Source organism: Lytechinus variegatus, chromosome 14 (assembly GCF_018143015.1).
Source record: "Lytechinus variegatus isolate NC3 chromosome 14, Lvar_3.0, whole genome shotgun sequence".
Lineage (NCBI taxonomy): Eukaryota > Metazoa > Echinodermata > Echinoidea > Temnopleuroida > Toxopneustidae > Lytechinus > Lytechinus variegatus.
The window spans coordinates 26,349,202-26,375,546 of NC_054753.1; the positions used below are offsets into that span (position 1 = coordinate 26,349,202).

General features: G+C 36.5%; 1 protein-coding gene across 2 annotated transcripts in view; it reads left to right on the forward strand.

Annotated features, from left to right (window-relative positions):
- LOC121427351 (endothelin-converting enzyme homolog) overlaps window positions 1-26,345 on the forward strand; it is an 87,025-nt gene that overhangs the window by 27,196 nt on the left and 33,484 nt on the right. For both annotated transcript variants that reach the window (XM_041623697.1, XM_041623698.1), the window contains exons 4-6: window positions 10,966-11,093; window positions 19,340-19,492; window positions 20,345-20,410. In XM_041623697.1, coding sequence (XP_041479631.1) covers window positions 10,966-11,093; window positions 19,340-19,492; window positions 20,345-20,410 — 347 coding nt within the window. The remainder of the gene's footprint in view (window positions 1-10,965; window positions 11,094-19,339; window positions 19,493-20,344; window positions 20,411-26,345) is intronic.

A 26,345-nucleotide genomic window follows, 5' to 3' on the forward strand; every position in this document is an offset into this window, starting at 1 on the left:
TTATTCTGTGGAACTTGAAGCCAGGGAAAAATTAATCATTTTTTTTTGGGGGGGGGCTCCATTTTCATTTTTTTTTGCAATATTTCAGGGGCTCTTTTCAAATGCTACGTTTTTGTATTTTGAGGAATACCTGTTCACTTATTAAATTAATTATTACTTGTTGTTTAATATTGTATGATTTTTAAAGTTTTTTTTCATGCCTAGAATCTTGGATGTGGGTGTGTTTGTGTGGGTGAGACTGTGAGTTGAACTTGATATAAATGAATTTAATATCTAAATTTTACTCCATCTAATTCCAGTACTTGGCCATGTAATAAAGGCCCACATACCCTTACTTTTCCTGAAGTTCTTTGAAAACGCAGATCTCCACGAAAATTGTATTTCTCTATGGGGGAGTCTAAATTTGGTGAGAATGAACTCATTAATAACTTAAATATACATGACAATGAAGAAATCATCAAACTTCATTGGCAGTTTTGAAAAATATACCCGAAATATAAACTCTGTCTGAAGCAGAAAATCACCATCATTGAGGCCTTTACAGAGCGAATTGTCCCCCAGAGCTCTGGCAGAGAGACAGAGCTCAGACTAGCTAGCACAAGCGCCAATGCGTACGTGGGTGAGTCTCCCGTCGGCCCTGTAACAGATTACGGTAAGCTTTGATGATTTTTTGTCTGATATTTAACTCATCCCCTGGAAAAATAAAACAAATGATTTTTAAGTTATAATTAGCAAATAAGATAAGTTATTTTGGATGAGTACTAGGCCGTATGATAACTCACCAACGCGAGTTTACTAGACTGGGATTTATTGAGGTAGCTCAACCATACCTCGAGGGATGTTCGTGCAGGCTCCACCACTTCTACGGTTGAAGTGGTGGAGCCTGCACGAACATCACTCGAGTTATGGTTGAGCATGCAGCGTCATTCCATTCACAAAAAAAGAAAGAAAAGATTTGCAGGTATTTACAAGATATACAAGTAATTGTCTTACTGAAAAGCTTATATTAATGTTTTAAATCAGTTTTGAATCTAGATATCCAAATAGTTTATTTTCAGAATTTGATTTTCAAACGCGGGCCAAATTTCATAACGCGGGCGACGGGAAACTGAACATCGAGTTTTAGCGGCCATATTATCGAATGAAATACAAAAAGAGAAGGAAATTATATAGAGATAAACGAGAAGAAAAAATTGACTGTATCATTTTCCAGGTATTTATTGCAATTTTGATTACTTTATAGACGAGGTCCCATGGAATTGAATATTGTAATTATGATTGTTGTGAGTCGCATTGTGGACCGACCTGGACTGAAAAACAACATTGCCGTCTGCCGATCCTTGCTGGGCAGCCTGGGCTAGCTAGCGTGCTGCAGCTGAGCTGCGGCTCGCTAGCGCTAGCTCCGATCGATCCGAGGCGTTAATTGCGTAATGCTTTCAATTTCGAGATCAGAGCGGACCCATTTCGTGGTACAAAGTCACCCCAAAAACATTATCTCTCCGGAATAAAAGGCGAATTTGCAATTTGTAAGTAAATTCACTCTAGGCTAGGTAGTATGGCAGTGAGTCCAAACTTCGCGCGTGTCCAAACTTTGCGGACGCTTATTATCTCAAAAACTAGCCAATATCCTTAAAATCTGACATCATCAATGTGAAAAGCGACCTACAATTACCCTTCGCTGAAAGTTTCTTTAGGATTAGTCCAGTATTCATGAAAATATTGGCAAAAGATCGGCAAATTTGTCACCGTTAGCGCCCGTTTTGAAGAAAGCAACAAGCATCACGATATCACCATATTACAAGCAGGAATCATAAAAAATTTGAGTTAAATGTGGTACTGACCGATTCCATAGCATTTTGCCATCAATCTGATATAAATATTTCACTTTTTGAGCTTGAGTCTTTGTTTAAATCTCCACGAAAGCTTTGGTGCGCGAAGTTAGGTCACACTTTTTCTGAACGGTTTTCCTGCACAGCCCACATTCGCCGATCGGAATAGAATTTTGAGATCGCGATACCGGCGAAACCCAGTGACCTACTTTACATTTTCGTCCATGATTTTATAGTTTATGATCTTGCCGTCAATGTGGTAACTATTTCTTGAATTGGTTTTGTATAAATTATGAATAATTTGTGGACAAAATTAAGCCTGATGAATATTTTTGAAAAGTGCGCGAAGTTTGGACACCCCATCATAGTAGACATATATTTTCCTGATTTGAGCCTGTATAGTGTGGGGATTGCAGAAATAATGTTTTTCATTTTTCAAAGATAAATTGACTTGCGGGTTAAAACCCGACGGGTCAGCGGGTCTCGCTTGCAAATTATTGGATTATACGGGACGGTACGGTTCGGGTTTTCACTTGCGGGTTACAACATCATCATAGACGAAATGATGATTGGACGAAGTGATGATTAGACCAAATGGTTATTTGACCAAATGGTTGTTAGACGAAATGTTGATGGATGGAATGGCATTAGACTAAATGAAGGACGAGTTGGCAATGGACAAATTGGCAATTCACCATTCATTATCCTCTTAGCAAAATACAGTATGGGATTTATGGCTCTCGTGAACTGGTCAACAGAAGTGGCTGTCTTGACTGTAGCAGGTAGATGATTTCATAGTTTTGAAGATACCACAGGGTTTCACGGGCCTAATCACTAGTGGCAGGCCATAAATATTCATTCGAGCCAACCCATTGCTATTTTTTTTATTTTGATATGGCTGATTGACAAAGTGTATGCATATGATTGTCCATTTAACACTGATTCTATTTTTGGTAATTACTGAACTTCCTTTTCCCAAATTGGGAAGAAATATCACCAATTTTGGACTATATTTTCACTGGCGGAAGGATTAGGGCTATTTTGCTGTTTGAGGTGATGAATCTGCTCCCCCCGAAGGTGTCTTCAAACACGCCAATTTATTTTTAAAATGAGCCGGTCGAGGGACCCTTTTCTGGTCAGATATGGATTGCCAGATATAAATCCTATCCACTGGTAGTAAACATTCAACCCCCGAATTTCATCCTTATTTTTTATGAATTTTTTAAAGTGCCAATTTAACACATGAGTCTATGGGGAATGAATTAGGCCTGTGAAACCACAGGGATCTACATTACACCAGCACATTGGGAAGGTGCTAAATAAGCCAGATTGATGACGATGAAGGACTATTACGGACTTGAGAATGACGAATTAGAATCTTATCATTATAATCCAATATTTTTAATTCATGGAAGAAAAAATTAAAGAAACCCAATTTTATATAGTGAAATACAAAGAATTAGTGATGATATGACATTTGCTTATTGAATATTCATGAAGACATGCCGAGAACTGTTTCGCAAGAGTAATGCAAATCTTTAAGATACTATAACTTTGTTATTTCTTGTCCGATTTTGATCAAATTTTTGTTGTCTGGTTTTTCTTTATCTGTTGAAATCATGTTATTTTCAGCTTGGAGCATCCCTTTAAATTCTTATTTCCAGCTAATTGATTTTGATGAAATTTTCAGTTGTGATTTTGTCAGGGTGAACTTTATAGCCTTGAGTTGCTAGAAACATGCCTCTCTGGTCTTTGTTTTCATCACTGCAAAGTAAGTTTTTATATTCATAATATGACTTACATGCCAACCAAATTGATCACCATATCATCCATTGTATCAACATGTCTAGCGCTGGCTGCTTTTTTGTCTCACCTGCATAGCAGAGTGAGACTATAGGCGCCGCTTTTCCGACGGCGGCGGCGATTGCGGCGTCAACATCAAATCTTAACCTGAGGTTAAGTTTTTGAAATGACATCATAACTTAAAAAGTATATGGACCTAGTTCATGAAACTTGGCCATAAGGTTTAGCAAGTATTACTCAACATCCTATTAGAGTTTCATGTCACATGAACAAGGTCAAAGGTCATTTAGGGTCAATGAACTTAGATCATGTTGGGGAATCAACATCAAAATCTTAATCTTAACCCGAGGTTAAGTTTTTGAAATGTGATCATAACTTAGAAAATATATGGACCTAGTTCATTATACTTGGACATAAGGTTAATCAAGTATCACCGAACATCCTGCATGAGTTTCACGTCACATGACCAAGGTCAAAGGTCATTTAGGGTCAATGAACTTTGGCCGATTTTGAGGGTATCTGTTGAATTACAATCAAAACTTTAAAAGTTTTTGGATCTGATTCATGAAACATGGAAATAATAGTAATCAAGTATCACCGAAGTTGACCGAACATCCTGTGCAAGTTTCAGGTCACATGATCAAGGTCAAAGGTCATTTAGGGTCAATGAACTTTGGCCGCATTGGGGGTATTTGTTGAATTACATCCTATCTTTGCAAGTTTATTGATCTGACTTTTGAAACTTGGACATAAGAGTAATCAAGTATCACTGAATATCCTGTGCAAGTTTTAGGTCACATGATCAAGGTCAAAGATCATGTGAGGTCAATGAACTTTGGTAACATTGGGGGTATTTGTTGAATTACCATCCTATCTCTGTAAGTGTATTGGTTTAGTTCATAAAACGTGGAAATAAGAGTAACCAAGTATCACTGAACATCTTGTGCGATTTATAGTAGTTTTCAAAGTCAGCACTGCTGCTATGTTGAATCGTGTGATGCAGGTGAGACAGCCAGAGGCATTCCACTTGTTTATTTCATTGTATTAATTATCACCAGCAATATATCGTGTTAGTGTAGTAGGTTTCACGGTCCACCATGTATCTTTCTTGCCAGCAATATATCGCTGGTAATACAATATATCATCTTGTCTGAAAACTCATATACATGCATTATAAGCTGCCATTCTGTGAGAGCAGGAAAGGGGGAAAAGAAAGCAAGGCGTTCATCGGTGCTTGTTTGAAAAGCGGGCATTTGGGCACCAACTTTAAAGTCCTGAGTTGGTCTTGAAGCAATACAGAGCAGGAATAGTAGTTAACTTTTCATCCTCAACAATATTTTGGTCATCTCTTGTTCCCATGATATATAAACATAATCATAAACCATTTTGAATCATGCAGTATTTTTCAATACTCCATAATTTCGATAATAATCAAAATATCGCCCAGCTACCAGCACTGTACATGTCACTTATGTATTATTAATACATATGTGAACATCCTTGCCCTGGGTTTTGACCATATTTTGACCCACACCAAAGTGAGTACCTGGGACCCTTGTACATGTCAAGGTACTTGATTTGTAGGACTTACGTGAACGTGTTTGATTTGCGAGCTAAGTGAAATAGGAAGCTACTTTCCATCAGGGAGTAGAGCTTGTTGTCACCGTCTCGGAGAAGCTAGAGTGAAAAAGATGACTCCTCGGAACAAGGCAGACAGTCAGTTTACTGGAGAAGGGTCTTTATAGTGATCTAATGTGAGGCATGAATGAAGACCGGAGAGATACACCACGTCTGGTGTATCACGCTCTGGCGAAATGAGAAAGAAGTGTCGGGTGATCGATGGCTGCGCTAATCAAAGCATTCACTTTGCGATCACGTTTAATTGGAAAATACTTCCAAGGGAACAACACTGAGACGAAGACAACTGTCTAACTCGAGAGATTGCATTGGGAGTTAAAGAGAATCTATCCCTGGTGGAATGATATCCCCCAGTATGTTTCGAGCATTCTCGTTTGTATTACTTTCACCTTATTCCACATGTAAATTGTAATTGCATTTTATCATATCTGCGAGATGGTATTGACAAAATTCAGACAATACAGAGCTTCCTGCTTCTTTAATTCTCATTTGCTGCTTGAAATATTGTGCTTTTCAATTTGAATTAAAAAGAATGGAACTTTGAAAACTTTAAAAAACACACAATATATCAAGAAACAAATCTGTCTTTTTTATTACACAGGCACATGCAAACAGTTATATCCCATAAACTTTAAAAAGTTTTATCGAGGGAAAAATGAGAAATGGGATAATCTTCTAAAATCACATGAGAGGCAACACATGGTTCAGTTCCTCCGCCATAAATATGAACTTACCATTTAAAGGTAAATGCCAGTTTTGGTAATGATATCAAAATGAGTTCGTACAGAATTCAATTAAATGACCACCAAAGTGTCTGCTTGACTTGTATAAATAGAACATATGTGCCAAAGGATTCTGAAAGAAATTGTGTAAATGCTGAGAAATCAGCAAATAAGCACATGATTTGGGTCAAGCGTCGGGCCCGACATTCAAAGCAATTATTATACACTGTCCCACATGCGCTTATCTGTGTTGGTGATCTTCAGTGTGAACATTTTTCAGCATAGATTTCAAGATTTCACAAAGTTCAGTTTATGGATGACTGTACCAGATCTAGATCCTTGATGATATACTGACAATTAAGCATCGTTTTACAGACTTTCTCATAAAATCAGTGTTTACTGCAACTACTGGCATTTCTCTTTAAGATATTACATCTTGATCATATTGATACATCCCAACCATGGCGTAATTTCCTTCAGCAAGAAATTCATCCACATTTTGTTGCTCTCAACCCAGGTGAGATGAATGGGTACCCGGCAGGATTAATTTCTTGAAGGCATGAGTGCTGAAAGGCAGCTCGAGCTAAAGCCGGGTAATAATAATCACGCGCCTCAGTATAGAATATTTCTTGATAGGTGGCCCTGTATAAATGCCTATTTTATAATACATGGAGCGGCATTTAAAGGAGAATTTCTGTTCAGGTGCATCTGATGACTTTTTAACAAGTTGATTTATTGGTGATAAAAAAGCTAATTGGCTTGAAATAAATCATAAATTATATGGAACTTTTGTAAGAGATAACTTTTAGAATGGAATGCACTATCAGACAATTTGGCAATGATCCCCTTGTTGAATTTGTATGAACCCATCTTTGAAATACCTTTTTAGATAAAATGCATTCACACCTCTTTATTCACCAGACTTCATTTGGATGATTAATTGAGATTAAATGTTACGGTTGGATAAATGGGTAGGAAAGGGGGCGCCAATCACTGCTGCCCCCCCAAAAAAAAAAACAGAATTTTTGAAGATATATTGGGTATTGGAAGGAAGAAATGGTAGGGAACAGGAGAACTAGGTTGGATTTGCCCATATTTTTTGAAAATCCTTATCTCAATTATTTTGTGCTTTGGGTTTTTTATGGAATGTAAATTACAGCTGTTTAGAGAATCCTAATGCAGGCTTTCAAAGTCAAGATCACGTTGTAGCAAAATAAATCACCACTTTGAAAGATATAGCCTTGTCCAGAGTAACGCTTCTCTCTTTGATTATTTCTTTGTCCCTTATCTAGAATTTGCTAAGGTTTTAAGAATGATAAATTGTTCTCAACAGTACTCTAGAACCGGTTTCGCTTCTTTATGGAACTCTTTATTAAAGCCATAGTTGACCTTGACAAAAAACTTTTTGTAAAAATATCAGGAAAATAATTGAAATTACTGGTGAAGGTTTGAGGAAAATCCATCAAAGAATTATTAATTTTCTGGGGTGGACATGACCTTTAAGTATATCAACAGAGAAATTATTTCACAGCTGCTCCTGAAAGAAGAAATATTTTAGTCATCATTAAACCATTAAAAAAACTTAACATTCATGCGTTATATTACATAACATGAGGCTGCTGCTCATTTATGTCACAAATCACAAACTTAACATTTTAATAATTTTCTTTATTTTTAATCAATTTTCCTCAAACCTTCAACAATATATTTCATTAATTTGTCTACTATTTTGACAATATACTTTTTGTCAGGGTGAACTTCCCCCTTTAATGTACTTTACACAATTTATGTGATTTCTTGATGTTATAAAGCATATTACAGGGTCCCATTATTTCCAAGAAGAACCTCATAAAGGGTTCCTTGTAAAATCCTTCATGATATTTTTGTCCTTCCTCCTTCACAATGCTCAAAATCATTTCTATTTTAAAGTTTGAATGTTTAAAGTGTACCTTTGTATCTAGACACGGTTTCTAAGAATAGGATAAGAAATAAAAGCCAACAATTATTCATTTGTTGCGTGAACAAAATGTGTGGAAATATCAGGGCTGTCCTCCCAAATACTACGAGATGATCAGACGTCCGTAGAAAAATTTATTACCAAAACCATCCAGTCGTGTCTCCTCTCCCTGAATTGGTGTCACAGCGCATCAAGTTTGATCTTGTTTTCAGGAATTGTAGAGTCATGTGACCAAAAGGATTTGGTGGCAGTGTTCTTGGGTTACCAATTTAAAAAAAATCCTGCCTCATATTCATTGTCCCCCCAATTTTCTTAGAAAAGGGCTAGAATTGCAGCTTTTGGTTGTTGAAATGCTGTACATTCCTATAGACTGTATTTTTCCTGCACTTGTGCATTTGCTTATTAGAAGGACCATTCCAAGAATGAGTTTTAAAGATAAATACCAGTTATGGTGACAATCTCAATATGAGTTAGATTGAAATCCAATAAAATGACCGCCCAAGTGTTTGTATCTATAAATAAAAAAAAATTGTGGCAAATAGCTCTGAAAGAAAATGTGTATTTGCCGAGAAATTAGCAAAATAAGCATGGAATTCCGTCAAATGTCAGGCATTTTTCCAAGCAATATTAATACACTGTCTCCATCCCACATATGCTTTTTTGTGTTAGTGATCATCTGATTTATCAGTTTTGGGCTAAGATTTTGTGATCTCACAGAGATAAATTTAGATTAGTGTACCAGATCTAGATAGTATGATGACAATTTACCTTGATTTAAAAGAGTTTCTCAGTAAATAATTGTATGCTGCAACAACTTTCTTTTTTTTCTTTAAACATGATTTGTGTGTACATTATGCAGAGAAATGATCTTTGTTATATTTTATAAATATTTAGATTCATTTTTGTGGGTTTTAATAACCAAATGATCTCATAAATGTGAATGGTTGGTATACCGTACAAGTAATATTTAGAAATATATCAAATTTTACATCAGTCATACTCATTACATCAGCCAATAGGCTGCCATTAACCTGTGATTGATATCAATATTAATCAGATATTTCAATTTCATGAAATATGCGTGGCAGAGAGGATGTTCGACTTTGCAATGTAGATCAAGATGAAAAAGAAAAATTACATGGAGTATATATTCAAACTTTTACTTACTTTCACTATAAATCCTTTCATCAAATGGAAGTCACAGTAAGAAAAATGGTGGATCATTTTTTCCTTTTTAACAGGAGACTTAGAACACATTTCCAAATAATTTAAGACTATGATTTGCCATAACGACTTATATTGAGGGTGAATAAAGGGCATTAATGGCCTGCCATGATTGAGAGCAAGTTTAGTCAATCTTAAGCATTAGTGAAACACTGCATTGCTTTATGTCAGAAATTTATGGTTGAGTTATTACTACTAGAGCATATTGGGTCATTATGGAACCTTCATGTCTGACCTTGGCCTCATTAAACAGTGTTGTCCACAATTACTAAGTAATAACAATCTGTTCTCGGTTTTGACCATTTGACCTTGTATATTGCGATGTAAACATAGCCTACATGTACATGTACAATTTTGTCATATAAATGGCTTAAGGTATCCCATGTTATCTTTATCTGATGTGAACATATTGGCTGCAATGCGGTTTAACTAGGGATAGCCAATTAGTTGCATAAATCCCTAACAGTGGAGGTTCAATGTTTCAGCTCACATGAATCTCTGATCATTCTTAACAGTTTATGAAGCCAAGGGTAAATAGGAAAGTTGTCTTCGCAATCCAAGACTAAGGAAAGGGCACAGTAAACATTAGACATTACAATGTAAACAAAATTTTGACATACTTATTTGGCTTCCAATAATTTTTCGCACAGAGTTGAAGACCATGCTCTGAGTTAAGCCTGACTTCGGAATACGGACTTGTGTATTCTCCCCAACCCATCCTCTTACCCTGTTTTGCTGACTTCAATTTTTTTTCATTAATTTATTATAGGAATTATGATTACTTGAAGCTTTGTTTGCTCAGCTTTCTTGTCATCAGATTGGCAACAGTTGCATTTTCATTATCGTACATGACTAATTATGGAGGCTCGAAATGATATACACGTAATCAAGCTTATTTTATTGATTCCAATCCAAACAGAGAGGATTACAATCAAATGAAATATGTAAAAAAAAATACAAATGATTGAAAAAAAGAGTTACATTGATAAAATCACATTTTCAACAATGAACAAAATTACAAATGAAACAAAACGTAACAAACCTAGATAAAAACATTACCAAGCGCTGTCCAAATGCTGTAAGACTGAAAATTGACAATTTGATATGAAAATATCAAGAAGACAAGAAATTGCTCAATTTGTGAATTTCAGAAAATCATTGCAATCAGTTTGGTCATATCACAATCCTTCTTTCATGTATGTGTTATGTTTTGATGAAAAAACAAAATATAAGAAAAATGGTGATTCGTTGGCCAGGACAGGGCATTATACTATTGTAGTCTGCTTGGTTGGTTTGTTTTCTTTTATTTCCATTTTTGATGCCACCAAATCATAAGTACTCAAAAAGAAAGGAATAATTTATAAAGGCCATATCCATTGTCCCATTGGACTTAAAGGGCACTAAATCTCCTGTGAAATATGTGAACTTTCCCAAAATACTGTTGGGTTTCATGGAAATGCAGATTAAAAAAAAAAATACAATTCCTTCCAACAATCAAAATATTGTAGAGTCATTAGAAGTAGGCTACATATAATAAAAGCAATGATGATGATGATGATGATGACAATGATAATGATGATAATAATGTGCAACATTTACATGTAAGACTGGCATTACTTGACACAAGTAGATTACAACATATTGTAATAGGGCGAAAGTGCAAGTCATTTTAGTCCGCAGAATGCTCTAAAGCGAGTACATGGAGTATTGACTTCCAACATGTGCATTTAGAATTTACTTAGACATCCTATTTTCCTTAGTTAATGATTTGTTTTTCTATCTTTATGCACAGAAAGTGAGCTGAACACGACGAGCAGTGCAGAGTTAAAAGCCCAAGACTTCTTTATATCATGTATGGACGAGGATAGTGTAATAGAAAAACTTGGTGCCAAGCCTCTGGTGGACATCATTAATTTACAGGTCAGTTCAAACCATTAGGCGGTGTAACAAGATTTAGGGATTAATTATACAGGATGGCCGCCTGGCGGAACCTGACACGAGGGTGTGCATGCTGCCGCCAAAAGCAGGGCAAACATCGCCCAGATTTGTAGTGAATATTTTGTGAAACGGCACCTATGCATCCATGCATGTATGCAGAGGCGTAGTGAGCCCAAAAAATGGAGGGGGAAGACGTGGCATGTGGGGGAAAAAATTTTTTGAAAAAAAAAAGAGTTTAACACAAAAATCTAATGTCATGATAAATTTTGACATTATATATTTTAATAGAAATTCACCCTTTTTCCCTTTCCTTTCTTTTTTTACTTTTTTTTCTCAGTCCTAAAAAAATGTTGCAGGACCATGCCCCCAGCCCTTCCCCCATCTGTACATCAGTTTTCATAGAGTTATAAGTATCGGGAATTGATAATGCAATTCCATTGTCATATTTTTTATTGTTAGTGTCATTGTAATCACCATCATCAGTTATCACAAATATTTGTCATAATTACTATCATCACCATCATCATGACTACTTTCTTTAGGATCATCATCTTCCTCATCCTCCTCATCCTTATCCTCATCCTCCTCGTCACCATCCTCCTCCTTTTCCTCCTCATTATCATCATCATCATCGTCCTTATCGTCACATCATCATCCTTATCATCATCATCATCATCATCGTCACCATCATTGTCCTTATCATCATCGTCACATCATCATCATCCTTATCATCATCATCATCGTCCTTATCATCTTCACATCATCAATATCATCATTCTTATCATCATCAGCATCATCATCATCATCCTCCTCATCATCTTTATCATCATCTTCGTCATCATCAACCACTACACTATCACCATGATCATCATCGTCATCAACACCCCCACCATCATCAACTAATGCCTCAATAAAGGGGTGAACATGAATTGTCATTACCACCAAACTTGTCCGATCCCCCAAAATGAACTCGGCAGGTAAATATCAAAGCACTTCCCATCATGCTGTTCGACCTATCAATGTCCGCAGATCACATGAAGGCTTTTCATAATACATGCGTGCCATGCCATCACCTCTCCTTTGCTAACCAGTAATCAAATTTGATGTCCAACTGGGTCATTCGCGTAGCTAGGAGGCAGGTGGCCAGAGGTTAAAAACAACAATTAGGATTGACTTATGGACCAGAAATACCAACTTGACAGCATAATTGGTGTCATTCCGTTGATCATTTAATTATCTCATAGCAGGAATCCCGGTCATGTTTCGTAATAATGATAATGATAATAATAATAATGAAGACATTAAGGATAATAATCATAATGATAATAATAATAATAATAATGATAATAATGATAATGATAATGATAATGATAATAATAATAATAATAATAATAATAGTAATAATAATAATAATAATAATAATGATATGACGATAATAATAGTAATAATAATGATAACAATAATAATAATGATAATGATAATAATAATAATGATTATAATAATAACAATAATAATGATAATAATAATAATAATGATAATAATAATAATAATAATAGTAATAATAAAAATAATAATAAGAATGATAATAAGTGCTGTACGTTTATATTACACAATTTCTATATGTGTTTACCCCATATTGCAATACTTAAAAGGTAAAATAGTTAACAACATAAATACACAAAATTACTTGATAAGGATGCCTACTGTCGCCACAAATATATAAAAAGTGACTTATTTATTTAAACTCTTGAATAATGTAGGTTTAATACCCCGCCAAAGACAGTTGGAAGGGGTTTAGGAATCAGCATACTGTTGGGCGGTCCGTCGGTCTGTTGCAAATTTGTGCATCGAACTACTTCCTCGGTGTTGAATTGATTCTCATGAAACTTGGAACACCTATTGGTGTTGGATGAAGATATGCAAGACTCACTTTTCGCATGTGTAGGAAATTGTGCTGTCATGGTAACGGTATATTTTGACAAAAATAAAAGTACAAATCTTGCAGTTCAAATTACTTCCTCAGTTTTTAACCATTTCTAATGAAATGTAGCTCACACAGTGGTCTTGAGGTAAAGATGTATTTGACATATTTTTTGCATGTGTCGGAAATCATGTTGCCATGGTAATAATATTTTATATGCCAAAAATTAGGCAAAAATCTTGCTTTTTGAACTACTTCATCAGTATTCCACCAATTCTCATGATATTTTGCTCACACAGGTCTTGGGGTAAAGTTGGGCAAGATGTATTTTTTCCATGTGTTCAACACATGGAAAAAATACATCTTGCCCAACACATTGTGTTGCAAACTGTTGCCATGGTAACAGCAAGGGGTGGGGGTATTAATCACCCTCAGTGATAGTTCTAGTTTAGCTTTTAACAAGTTACTAGATTTGTTGCCAACAATAAGGAAGGGAGACTATTCCAGAGTTTGGGTGCAGCAATAACAAAGGCATGATCACCTACATGTAGATCTTTGTTTTAAAAGATGGGTGACTGAGGAGCATGGTGTCATGAGAACTTTGGAAAGACTTGTCATGATAACAAGTGCACAATTTTTAAAAACAACTATCCGCCAATGAAATTGAATGATTTCAGTAACTTTAACTTGTTTGTTATTATAACAAGTTTTATTAAAAGGATCCCTGCGTATATGGCACTTTATTCCAGATTGGACCTTGGTGTGTGAAAGTTCTCTTTCCCAAAGCTAACATAGAGGGCACATGACTGCCACTCTCTAATCAGCACCAATCCACTGTCGAACGGTCTGTTTTGTTGATGATCAGTCTTGCATAAAGTTGTTTTTTAATCGTGCCATACCTATAATCGGTAATCTGAGAATACATATTTGATCTGCCACCCCAAAACCACCAATCAGTCGCCAGGTAAGTTTGTCTTTAGTCTCCAATGTCCAAAAATTAAAAAAATGTCTCATCTGAAAGAGCAATTCTTCTTTATATAGTGTGAAAATTTGAAGTCGTGAAGTTGATTAAAAGAAAAGATACAAGAGTTTTGTGGACAGTACTTTTTCAGACTGCTTGAAAGTATGCACATCTCATGCTTAAGTGAACCCCAAACGTCAAACCTTGTTTTCTCCCTACTTTTTAAACAGTTGCTGAATTTCCTCTGCATTCAATTAAGTACTTGTAATAGTTATTGTTGGTCAATTTGAACATCTTATACATATGTATATCATTATAAAGGTTAGAAAATGAATTTTCAAGCTCAGTAAAAATCTCAATATTCATTTTGGTCAACTTATTGTTGCTTTTGTGATGGCAAGTCACATATTTGTTTTTATGAAATTATGCAAATCGTCGCACGCACCACGAACCATCCTCTCTATGCACTTCAATGCGAAAGTTAGTTTTGCAGAAAACGCATTTAAAGAAAACCTTTTTTAAAACCAGCAATAAGTGCACCTACAAGGAGAGCAAATTATTTACCGGTGTCTTTGTTCGATAGTTCAGGTTCTTAAGTTTCATCTCGTATCTTTATATTTTCTTGAAGTGAATTATTTACGCCACAATGGGCATCATAACAGAGCGGATGGTTTGTGGTGAAATCGCGAAGGCATGACGGCGGACTGTATCTATTCCACGAACCGTCCTCTCTGTTACGATGCCCATTGTGGCGTAAGTAATTCACTTCAAGAAAATATAAAGATACGAGATGAAACTTAAGAACCTGAACTATCGAACAAAGACACCAGTAAATAATTTGCTCTCCTTGTAGGTGCACTTATTGTTGGTTTTAAAAAAGGTTTTCTTTAAATGCATTTTCTGCAAAACTAACTTTCGCATTGAAGTGCACAGAGAGAATGGTTCGTGGTGCATGCGACGAAATACAAGCAATACGTCAAAGAGACAGAATTATGATAGGATCAATGAACTCTTTGTGATTTGTACGACAGAGCCTAGATATTGAGAAAAGCATGTATAATCCTTGATGGTGTCCAACATGGTGTGGACATGACATGGAATGTGAGAGTTCATGTTGATATGTATTTTGAGGCCAAGAAATCAAGGTTAACACATGTGCTACGTAGCCTGCTATTCTATCAAACATTCATTATAAGGAGATTACCTCTGGATCATACACAGCTGGATGAATAGGAAACCTCTAAATGTGACATTGAAAGTGAAGTAGTCCTCCAGACCTCAAATCATGAACAGCAACACAAATCATATGATTCTACACACTTGAAATGCTGTTTAAATCGTTCATGCAACAGTGTTTATTATACAAACCTTAAGTCATTGTTTGAACAGTTTAAACAAGTGTTAACAACTTTTAGTTTTGCACAAACTTTGATTTTTAATATCAATATCAGTAAATGATGCATAGTTGTTGAAACGGTTAAACAACTACTGCAAGGTTTATAGTGGTGTATGAAATTTTAAACATTATGTTTAGTTTGTACAAATCCTTAATTGGTGAAAGGATGTGTGATTGTGTGTTTGTGTGTGTGTGTGTGTGTGTGGGGGGGGGGTTCACGTATCCTTGAGACCTGTACATTTTCTACTAGTTATGAGCATCATTAAAGGGACATGAAAATTAAAGATACATGATCATGTCTTACATTTTTATACACAGTGAGAAAAAAAAAGATGTGGTTTAAGCCTGTCACTTTAACAACAGGTTGTTTAAAATTTGTTTAAAATGTTTAAACGTTTTAAACAACTTGTTTGAAAAGTTTAAACAGCTGTGTAAAAAGTTTTTAACAGTAGTTGTTAGAATGACAGGCTTAAACAACATGCTTGAAATTTTAAACATCTTTTTTACAGTGTATGTGGGGGCATCGTGGTCTAGACCCAGGTGAGGTAAATGGTTACCAGCAGGAAGTAATTCCACAAAAAGCTGTGTGTACCAGAATCAGTAGACTATAGCTTAGCCAGGGTAATATAGGAGCGCCTTGAGCACCTGGCAAGTTATGTGCGCTATACAAATCCTATATCATTATCATTATTACAGCCAAGAAAACAAGACGAAGAAACATACACCTTTTGATAAATGGTCTTGCCCCTCCCCTATGAAAATTAGTACCCCAGGACTATCAATGTATTTTGTAAACAAACCCATGTTGGTATTCACTTTCCTTATTCCCCTCAAAAAAGAAAATCAGATGAGAAACAGATAATTCATTGCATCCGTAAGGTCAGAAATATAATCCAGAAAACAGTTGCAAATTTGATAAGCTTTTCCTTGATTGGAAAAGCTAAAGATCATCCCAAAATGGTAATTCTTGATTAGAAAACCAGCATTCCGAAATTGGATGATAGCTGAATGGTGTACAGCGAGGGCTGCCAATTTACTTGAGTGGTTATTTTTGTCTGATTCTGAGAAAGAAAAAAAAAGTATTTTGTCATAGTGGATACCATGTTCCTGGGTTAGCCATTGAGTATTTGACATTTCATGTGCTAGGAAACTGGGAGGACGTAAACTCTTTAAGTCATTTACCAAGTTGCTAGCAGAATTCAGGCAAATCTCAGTTATTATACTTGATAGTTTTACAAACTTGATAGTTTGTAAAGTAGAAAATGAGCTAATCCCATATTTGTTTATATTTCATATTTTTTATCTCTTTAACTTTTTAGACAAGAGTAAGAATATCAAATTAATTTATTTAATGATAATGATAACAATTATAATGTTGATAATAGTGATAATAGTAATGGTAATAACAATACTGGCAATAAAAAATGACAATGATATTAATATCGATATCGAAATAGATGATGGTACTGATAAAGATAATTAATAATAATTGGTACTTATTTAGCGCATAATCAATTGAAATTGCTCTCCAATATTACAGTTACACTAAAACAGAAATAAATACGTTTTCAAGTTTCTCTTAAAAGATTCAATAGAAGTACATGATGTACATAATGTAATGATTTATAATGACCAGAATAATTAAAATGGTACTCATAACATGCGATGTAACATATTTTTTCACTAAATAAATGACCTATTTTCTTTACATTAACTCTTACAAAAAAGTCTCATTAAATAGTAACATTCTCAAACTACAATTACAATCTGAGAACATGTAAATAATGGTTTGTGTTTTAATACAGAAAATGTACATTTCAAACCTATTTTTGTTCAGGTTGGTCAAGTACTAGTACAGTAGGTCTCAGTGCACAATCATTAATGGGCATCTTCTATATGTCATATATGTGGTAAATTATGAAACCAGGATCATACACAATTCGTCATAGAGATGAATCTGGGACTTATTGATTTTTTTCCATCTCTTTCGCATAAAAAAATACCGAACCTATCTCATTTCAATGAATTGACTTCACACCTGAATTACTGGTTCTGGGCCTCAGCACCTGCTAAGCTTTTATGCTTATACGGGCTTCTACAACTTGATTCCTGTCAAGTCTTTTTTTAATCGGAGTCTTGGAGGTCGTTCTCAATACGCTTTCTAAAACTAGGTTACTGGAAACCGATTCAGGAAACCAGTTTGGAAGATTGCTTTGCTAGTGTTCCCACTTGATCTAACGAAAGTGGTTTCCAAAATCACTTCATGTAAATGTATGAAATATTTCTTGTTGCTATGGAAATGCTCTTGAGGTGACACGTTTCATGCAAAATTTGGAACCGCAGCGTAGGCATTCTACACCTGTCGTGTGGAGTAGCGTGCTCAAAATGGGTGAAGATCACTTCCAGAAGAATGGTTGTGTCCTCACGTACGCTTAAAACTACATTGCGAGGTGGTTTTCCAAACTGGTGTGGAAGATCGCTTCCAAGACCGCTTCGACCGTTCTCACTTCACGTTAAACTAGTTTCCAGTAAACTAGTTTTAGGAACGTAGTGAGAAAGGTGTCTAATTAGATTGACCAGCAAAAGAGTCAGCATTAAAGGGGAAGTTCACCCTGAAAAAGAGTTTATTGTAAAAATCGCAGAAAAAATGATAAAAAATATTGCCAAAGGTTTTAGAAAAATCCATAAAAGAATTAAAAAGTTATTAGAATTTTAATTACTTGATTTGTGATGTCATATGCGAGCAGCTTTGTTACACATCGTATGGTAAGAAATCAATGAAATGACTTTTTCTCAGAAATATTGAAAAAAAGTCATCATGAGCCATTTTATAAAATTGAAATTTTATGCAATTCATACTACATAACATATGGTGCAGCTGCTTGATTATGACATCACAAATCCAAAATTTATCTGTAATGGATTTTCATCAAACTTTCAATATTTTTTTTTTTTTTTTCTGCTAATTTTTACATTAAACTTTTCTTTAGGGTGAACTTTCCCTTTAACCAGCAAGTGGTGAGGGGAGTGGGCACAAGAGACTTTTATAAAGAAATCTTCATAACAGATGCTTAACTTCTGTGTAGCAAGTTCACTCGTAGTAAATCAAATGATTTCAGTAGCTTAAAATTGTTATTGCAAATTTGTAATTCAAGTTCTTTAATATGTGCCCCTAGGTACATGACATGTAGTTGAATGTCCGCAATAAATTGACATTTTGTGTGGGATGTTGTGTTTTCAAAACCTGATTGAAGTGATACCTGATTGAAATTTGTGATAAATATCTGTAGAGCTCGCTTTTTTTAAAGGGTTCTGTTTCTTTGGGTTTTTTTTTTCAAAGCTCACAGTGATTTATTCAAAGGGAAAGTCCAACTCAGCAATGTTAAAGATATTTTCAAGTTTTGTTTAATTGTACAAAATGACAAAATAGACTTTTATATCCTTGTCAGTATGCAAATGACAGACCAATTGAGGTCACCCACCCACTATTTTAAAAAATGTATTTTATTATATGAAATATTCAAATTTTCTTCTTTAGTGTATAAAAAATATAAAACAAAGTTTTATTCCTTCCTGAACATGTTGAATTAGTATAACATTTTGTGGTATAAGAGGGCCTCTATTGTCAGATATCTAAAAATCTGAATATTGTATAGGGGCCTAATTCATACGTAAATAAACCCAAAGAAATAGTGACATCATCAATTCTCTCATTTACATACCATTTATTTGTGCATATAACTGCTTAGGTAAATTTTTAATGCAAATTTTAAATTGTATTAAATTTCTGTTATTTTTTTAATGTCTGAATTTGATGAAATTGTCAGCGTTATGCTTGTTTGAATTTTCTTTATTCTTTTCTATGCTGGGCTTGACCTTTAAGCTCCTGCTTTTTCTATATGGTTGATCTTTTATATTAATGCTTGATGTATTTTTTGTCTTATTTTTAGCTAGGAGGTTGGAACGTCACAGGAACATTCAACCTAAGCACATACGATTTCAACGAGACGATAAGGGTCCTGGGAACGTCATACAGCGAGCAGCCCTTCTTTAGTTTGTTTATTGCTGGAGATGACAAAAATTCATCAAGAAACATATTGCAAGTGAGTACATCTGCAACAATATACAATTGAATGTGTGATGGTGTGTGTGTTGGAGATCTTTCCATCCATTGCTGGCTTCGCTCTATCATTCACCCTCTCTCATCTATGTCTCTGATCTCTAGTAGGTCCATGCCATGGTCTCTCTACCCCCCTCCCTTCACCATATATCGTTGTCTCTATTCCTGTGTGTACACTTAATCGGCATTTGAATCGGCTTGCGGTTCTGAACCGCGAGCCGATGCAGCATCGGGTTTTTCATAGCATGTAAACGCGAGTAACTTGCATCGGCTTGCGGTTCAGAACCAGCAATTTGCACCACCAAAGTAGTAGGGTCTGAACCGCGAGCCGATGCAGAATCAGCTTTTTTACTACGTGTAAACAGAGAGCCGATTCTACACAGGCAATTTGTGTGCATTTCATTTACTTTACCATTGTGACGTAATTGTAAGGGCACTGATCCAGCGTTGTCTTTATCATGACGTATATTGTTGGTGTGCATATCATTTCAGGTTTTTGCATCGGCTCGTGGTTCTGAACCGCGAGCTGTAACAACGTGTAAACGCAAACCAAAAGCCGATTCTGCATCGGCTTTTGATTCTGAACCAAATGCCGATTAAGTGTAAACACGGTATACATGTCGTTCTCACTTCATTTCTCTGTCCTGGAAAAAAGGAAAGATGAAGTGAAATGATGACAAAAATTTGTCAAAAGTTCTTTAGCCTAATCATTTTATTTTTCTTGTATACATGTTGTTGTTCTTTTGTTGTAATTGTTTTGTTCTGCAAGCCTTTATTCTGTCTATGATTTCCCATTAATTGCCATTTTTCTTTATATTAATTACTCTTCATTCAGATTGCTCAGTCAGGGTTATTACTCCCAGATTCAAGTTACCTCATCAACAAAACCGAGGATGACCCGGTAAGCCACATTGAAATGTTTTGAATTATGAATGTAACTATATATTTATAGCAAGGATGGGCCATCTAGTCACAAGTAAACTAAAATATTTTAACCCCCTCCCAAAAAAAGTTGGAAAATAGACACGTGACCCATAAATAATCACTGAGTAACTTGTTTAAAATCTGGCTGTTTGAAGTGGAATAAAACAAATATTATGTCGATTTTTTTTTTAATTTGAAGGGGGGGGGGGATTGGGGGACAATTTTATCAGAAAAGATCAAGGGGGCATAGGCATTATCCCCCTCCTTCCCCCAGGATCTCTGCCCCCCCTGAAGTGCCTATTACTAAATGCGAGACAGGGGCGTGATAATTCCCCCCCCATTTGCCAATTAATCCTCCCCTGTGGGATCAAGGAGAGCCATTATGAGAAGGGGTAATAAACATCGCCCCTTTGATATCTACCCATCAACACTCCCCCCGCCCCCTCATCTAAGTGCCTATTGGATCAAAGATAACTGTTGCGAGAGGGGGGTATAAACATTACCCTCCCCCTGGAGGTGTGCCCACGAGTCCCCCCACCCCATAGTGCCTGTGGGACCAAAAGTAAAGTGTAGATAGCTACGAGGTGTAATTGTGATGACAAGTGTTACATGTTCATCATTGCGATGCTCCATTAGCGAATCGGTCAATTCCAGGGTAGGTTAGCCACTGAAGAGACCGTGACTCCATCAGGATGGTTTGTGGCTGGTGAAACAAGAGAGATACAAGCTGAATTGTCTCAGAATACATGTCTATAATCTCTTTAAAGCCTTAATTACATTCTGATTGACAGAATATATCCTAAGTAAAGAATACAAGCATGATACATCAAGTTCATTGTACTAAGAGTATACAGGTATCATATGATTTGCTGTTGTAGTACATGTACATGTAATTCAATATGATAATGCTGATTTTGACGAGAATTTTTTACCAGTGGGTATGCAGAAATGGCCGATATTCCTTTTTTGCATGATATATATATATATATAATATATATCTATTTTTTCTTTAAAACAAAAATAATGCAGGGCAATTAAAAAGAATTCCCCAATGCTTTTTTTAAACTGTGTCTATTGGAAACAAAAATGAAAGCGTTGTTTTCTACCCAAAATCCTTTTTTCCCCATTTTTCAAAAGACAGCAATTAGTATTATGACTTTGGCATCCCCAGGGTATGTGAAGGGGTCAAAATTGAGGACCTTAGTGGGGTTCTCAGACTAATATTTAGATCATTATAGGCCTAACGCAACTGGCAATGTTTTAAGTGCAGTGAGTTATGACACCCTTGTAGCAGTAGGCGGTGCTGCACCATCCCGAGTTTGCCCAATCTCAAGATTTTAGCCCGATCGGCCCTCTTCGCGATTAATCTCGAGATTCAAGAAACCCCGTCTCCACCATCGCAAGAAGAGCAATTCCTGCTCGAGCGAGGCATCGATGCATTGCCGTGTATAAATAATCCCGAGCGCGTCTGCACCTACGAATTAGCGCGATAATTCGTGAAATAGCGTGCTATTTTGCAAATAATCCCAAGTTGACTTGGGATTGCAATCTCGAGATTAATCCTACAAAATAGCGCGATAATTGCGTCTGCATTGCAAATAATCTCGAGATTGTTCAGATCGGGATAATTTGCCAGATCAGAAATAGCGCACTAATTTGAAAACTCGGGATGGTGCAGACGGCCCTAGTGAATGAGCAGTCAAAGTGTTTTGGATTGACCACTAAAGAGATGCTATGTGGCTTCCGGTTCCTCGCCACACATCTCCCAGAGGATGCCTTAACGTCCCATTACCGAGATGCACCCTGGACCATTATCTAGCAGTCATTATTAATAAGAACAGAGAGAGAGAGAGAAAATAAGTTTTATTGTGTTCATACATGAATTTTGGAGGTCAAACATTAATTATTTCAGAGAAGGGCAGCTTATACTTGAAACCTATGCATGCTGTATGAAACATCCATCACCGAGATGCAGCCTTGACCATTATCTAGCAGTCTTTAATAATGAGAATAGAGAGAGAGAAAAATTTTTTTTGTGTTCATACATGGTTTTTGGAGGTCAAACAGTTATGAGTATTTCAGAGAAGTAATGCTTATACTTGAAACCCAACCCTAACCCATATCCCATCACCAATACCCCTTTCATGTACCCATCTTCCAATTATCCGCCTAAGAGTAATGCGGATAATTCAATAAAAATTGCATTCACAAACTCCGAAAATAATCCACACTATTTTTTTATGAGCGCCCTACCTGAAAAAGGCGGATAATTGTCCTAGCAACTGCACACGCCCCCTCTGAAGGGGTTGCGTTGCAAAGGCTGACCTTGTGACCGCACCATGGCAATTATCCGCATTACTTTGGAAATGCGTTCATAAAGTCAAAATCTGGTCCCGATGCTGCTATTATGCAGATAATTGCAGCATGGAAATAATGCTGCTATTATCCGCATAATTGGGTTTATGAAAGGGGTATGAGATGCAACTTCGACCATTTTCTAGCAGTCATTATTGATAAGAAGAGAGAGAGTGAAAGTTTTGCTGTGTTCATACATTATTTTTGGAGGTTGAACAGTTGTATTGATTTCGGAGAAGTACTGCTTAAACTTGAAACCTGTAGATGCCTTGATCCCATTTCCAGGATGCAACCTTATTATTTATCAGACTTTATTATAAAAAAAGAAGAGAAAGACCTTGGTTGTGTTTATACCTGAGGTTTAAAGATGGTAAGAGGTGTTTGGACATATTTGTTCTACCAGTTATAAAACTTCTATAAATATTCATTTATTTATTCATTCACTTGTTTGTCTGTCCGTCTGTCCATCTGTTTCTTGTTCATTTGTTTTTTTGGAGGGGAGAGCCTGAATAATTCTTGGTCTATTGTGGGAGGAGTTGAGAATATTTGTAATTTGATTGACAAACAGACGTGTATCAATCATAAATGATCGACCTATGGCATGACTTCTGCATCAACTGCCGTGTAGCTTGGATCACAGGCATGTACCACAATGCTCAGATGTGCCATAGTTTAGACGGTTCGCCATATTCCTTCTTGCACTTGTAGTTTGTACTGTTTTGTAGTTACATGTATATATTTTACATGTAAATACAAAGTAATTATATTCAATGAACCAGAAATAGAAAAGGCTAATTAAGCCCTAAATGCTCTTTTTGTGTTGTAATTTATTGATTTGAGTGCCACGTAACGCGAAGGGTAGATGTTACACAACCACTTTTGAACAGCCTGTGAACATGTTTCGAAAATGCCTAATGGCGCTCAAAAAGCTGAGCATAAAGGCACCCCAAGAGGAATTTAAAAGAAATCAAGCGAAGATTGAAGACCAAACAAATAAAAAAAGAAAAGCTTTTATTGGAGCGATATGAAGAGCCTTGTTCCATTATCACTATCCACCGGAAGGAAGCTTGTTCCGATGATGTAGCATTTCTACTTACTTTCATTTTTTTTTTCATTTCTCCCCTTCTCTCTCGCTCTCTCCCTCTCTCCATCTCTCTTTCTCCCCCTCTTTGCAGGGGCTATGATCAAATTTCAATTTTCACGCTGTAATTTGATCCCTACTTGGTCCGAATAGTATCATTCATTGGTCGGTCGTGAGATGGTTAAAATGAACAAAGAAATGGATAAAGCTGCCCTGGGAAGGAAGGGGTTTCCAACTAGAAAGAAACAAAAATTTGATCTGTATCTCAAAGCTTTATGGATTTCAATATGACACCCTGGAATGCGAGATGTATTCATTTAGCGTTATTGCTTTCCAACTGCATTTTGCATCGCTACTTTTTGCCCATGTTGTTCTTACAATGATCTTTTAATGACCAGTGAAAAAACGTTTGTCAGCTGATATTCGAACAGTTAAATCCCATACATGTACATCGCTCTATTTGTCTAACATATTGAGTCCAGCTATAAGATATCCAGGCTATCTGCGTTTTATAAATGATGAAGGTCGCAGAGATGCCAACCCTCCCGATTTCATTGGGAGGCTCCCGAAAATTCATCCCAACTCCCGCCCTTACGATTACCATCCATATCCTCCCGAAATTCCAATTTTTTTGCATTGATCAAATTGGATTGAAAGTACATGTATCGTCTGCTAACTTTAGCATGTAGTAACTCCATTACGTTCGCTGCTACTAAATTCTGTGTGAAAGGCAATAAGGATCAGCGAAAAGCTGGTGCATGTGATATGCCCAACTGGAATCCACTGTGCACCAGGCCAGTAGGCCCGGCTAGCTTCGTGAGGCGTGTGCGCTTGCAGCCGCTGGATTTGTCGACTCGTGCGGTGGATTATCGGTGCGAGATTTTGGCGTATTGATGGGTTGATATCGACACAAAATGGTGGAAAATCAACAAAAGACCAAGAAATGGTCTCAGAAGTATAAGACTGAATACAGTCTCCATTACCCGTGTATTCGGAAGTCGGAAAGAGGAATTTACCATGCATTTTGCACAGTTTGCAGCGTGGACATTTTTGGATTACGGACATCACGAAGACGAGATCTTCTAAGTTCTAGCTACAGCTATTAGTAAATTACCCTGTTGACTTATTTCACCAAGCAAGGGATCGGCGTGGAGGAAGACATTATCTGCGCTGAGCTTTTCTTTACTGGATTATTATAATTCCTCCCTATTATTATTGTTGAACAGGTACTTTTCTTCTATTGTTCCCTCATTTTTTTTACATGTAAAACTAAAAATGTATATTTTTCTTAATTTTTATGTTAAAAAAGTGGGAACAATGTTTTTTTAAAAATGTGTGAAATGCTCCAAAATAAGGGTCAGATTGCACCAGAGAGCATCTAGAAATTCAGAGCTTCCAGGGCCCTAAGGTGGGCCCTGGACCCTGGCTGCAAGGGTCGAGCGCTCCGCGCTCGAGATGTGCGCTATGCGCACATAATTTGGTGTCGGTTGCAAATCCTCCCTAATTTTGATTTCCAAAAGTTGGCATTTCTGAGATCGTATTCTCTATTAGTGCAATATGAAGTTGCCCCCCCCCCCCTCCCAAAATGCACATTTGAGCTGCAAGGGGAATTTTCAGTCATTTACCATTGGTAATTACATTCGGTGGTTTCAGACCTCCTCAAAGCTTGTCAGTTCCAGGTTATGTAAAAGCAAATTATGCGTTATCTCCCCGAAAAAAAAAATACCCGCTAAATCGTAGGTACTTGTCAAAATAAAAGAACAAGGTCGCAGATATTTGGGCATGGTGAAAGCAAATGACGGGAACTTTTTGCACAGCTTGTTATAGGGCGCGGATGCCATGTGGCTGCAGCTATCTGGTGATTTTTTTTATTCTCGCGCCTTGCTTGCTTATCAGACCGTATACTGCGCGTGCTCGTAACTTCAGAAACTTATCCCCAAAGGTATGTTTTGGGGCGGAGTGACTGTGAGATTAATTAACGGGTATTTTCTTGCCTGAAAAAAGTTTTCGTAATTCAACAGGGATTCTTGTGATCGAGGTGGTTTGAAACCACCTACCTATTCAGAAGGATGTAGCTGAAGCCTAGTCTGCAGGCGCAGACTCTTGGTTTTCGTAAATCACATACAGTCCGATCTCTCTTATCTGGACACGTTGGGACCAGCACCAATCCGGATAAGGGATTTATTTGGATCTGGGAGACCCAATATTAAATACACGCAGCTGCGCTGCCGGCTGCCTCCCCAGGCCACCCGCGGTAGCGACATGTACACTATTGTAGTGGGCGTACAGTAAAGACAATAGTCACTGCAGAGTCAGCGCAAATTATAGGCAGTGTTTTATGGAAATGAAATTGATCGATGGCCAAAACTCTTGGATAATTTACCTGCTAAAATGACTGAGGTATAGGGCCTACATCGAGCATACCTCAAAAGAAAGAGAATGACTCGATGAAACCAAGTTTTAAAATTAGATCATC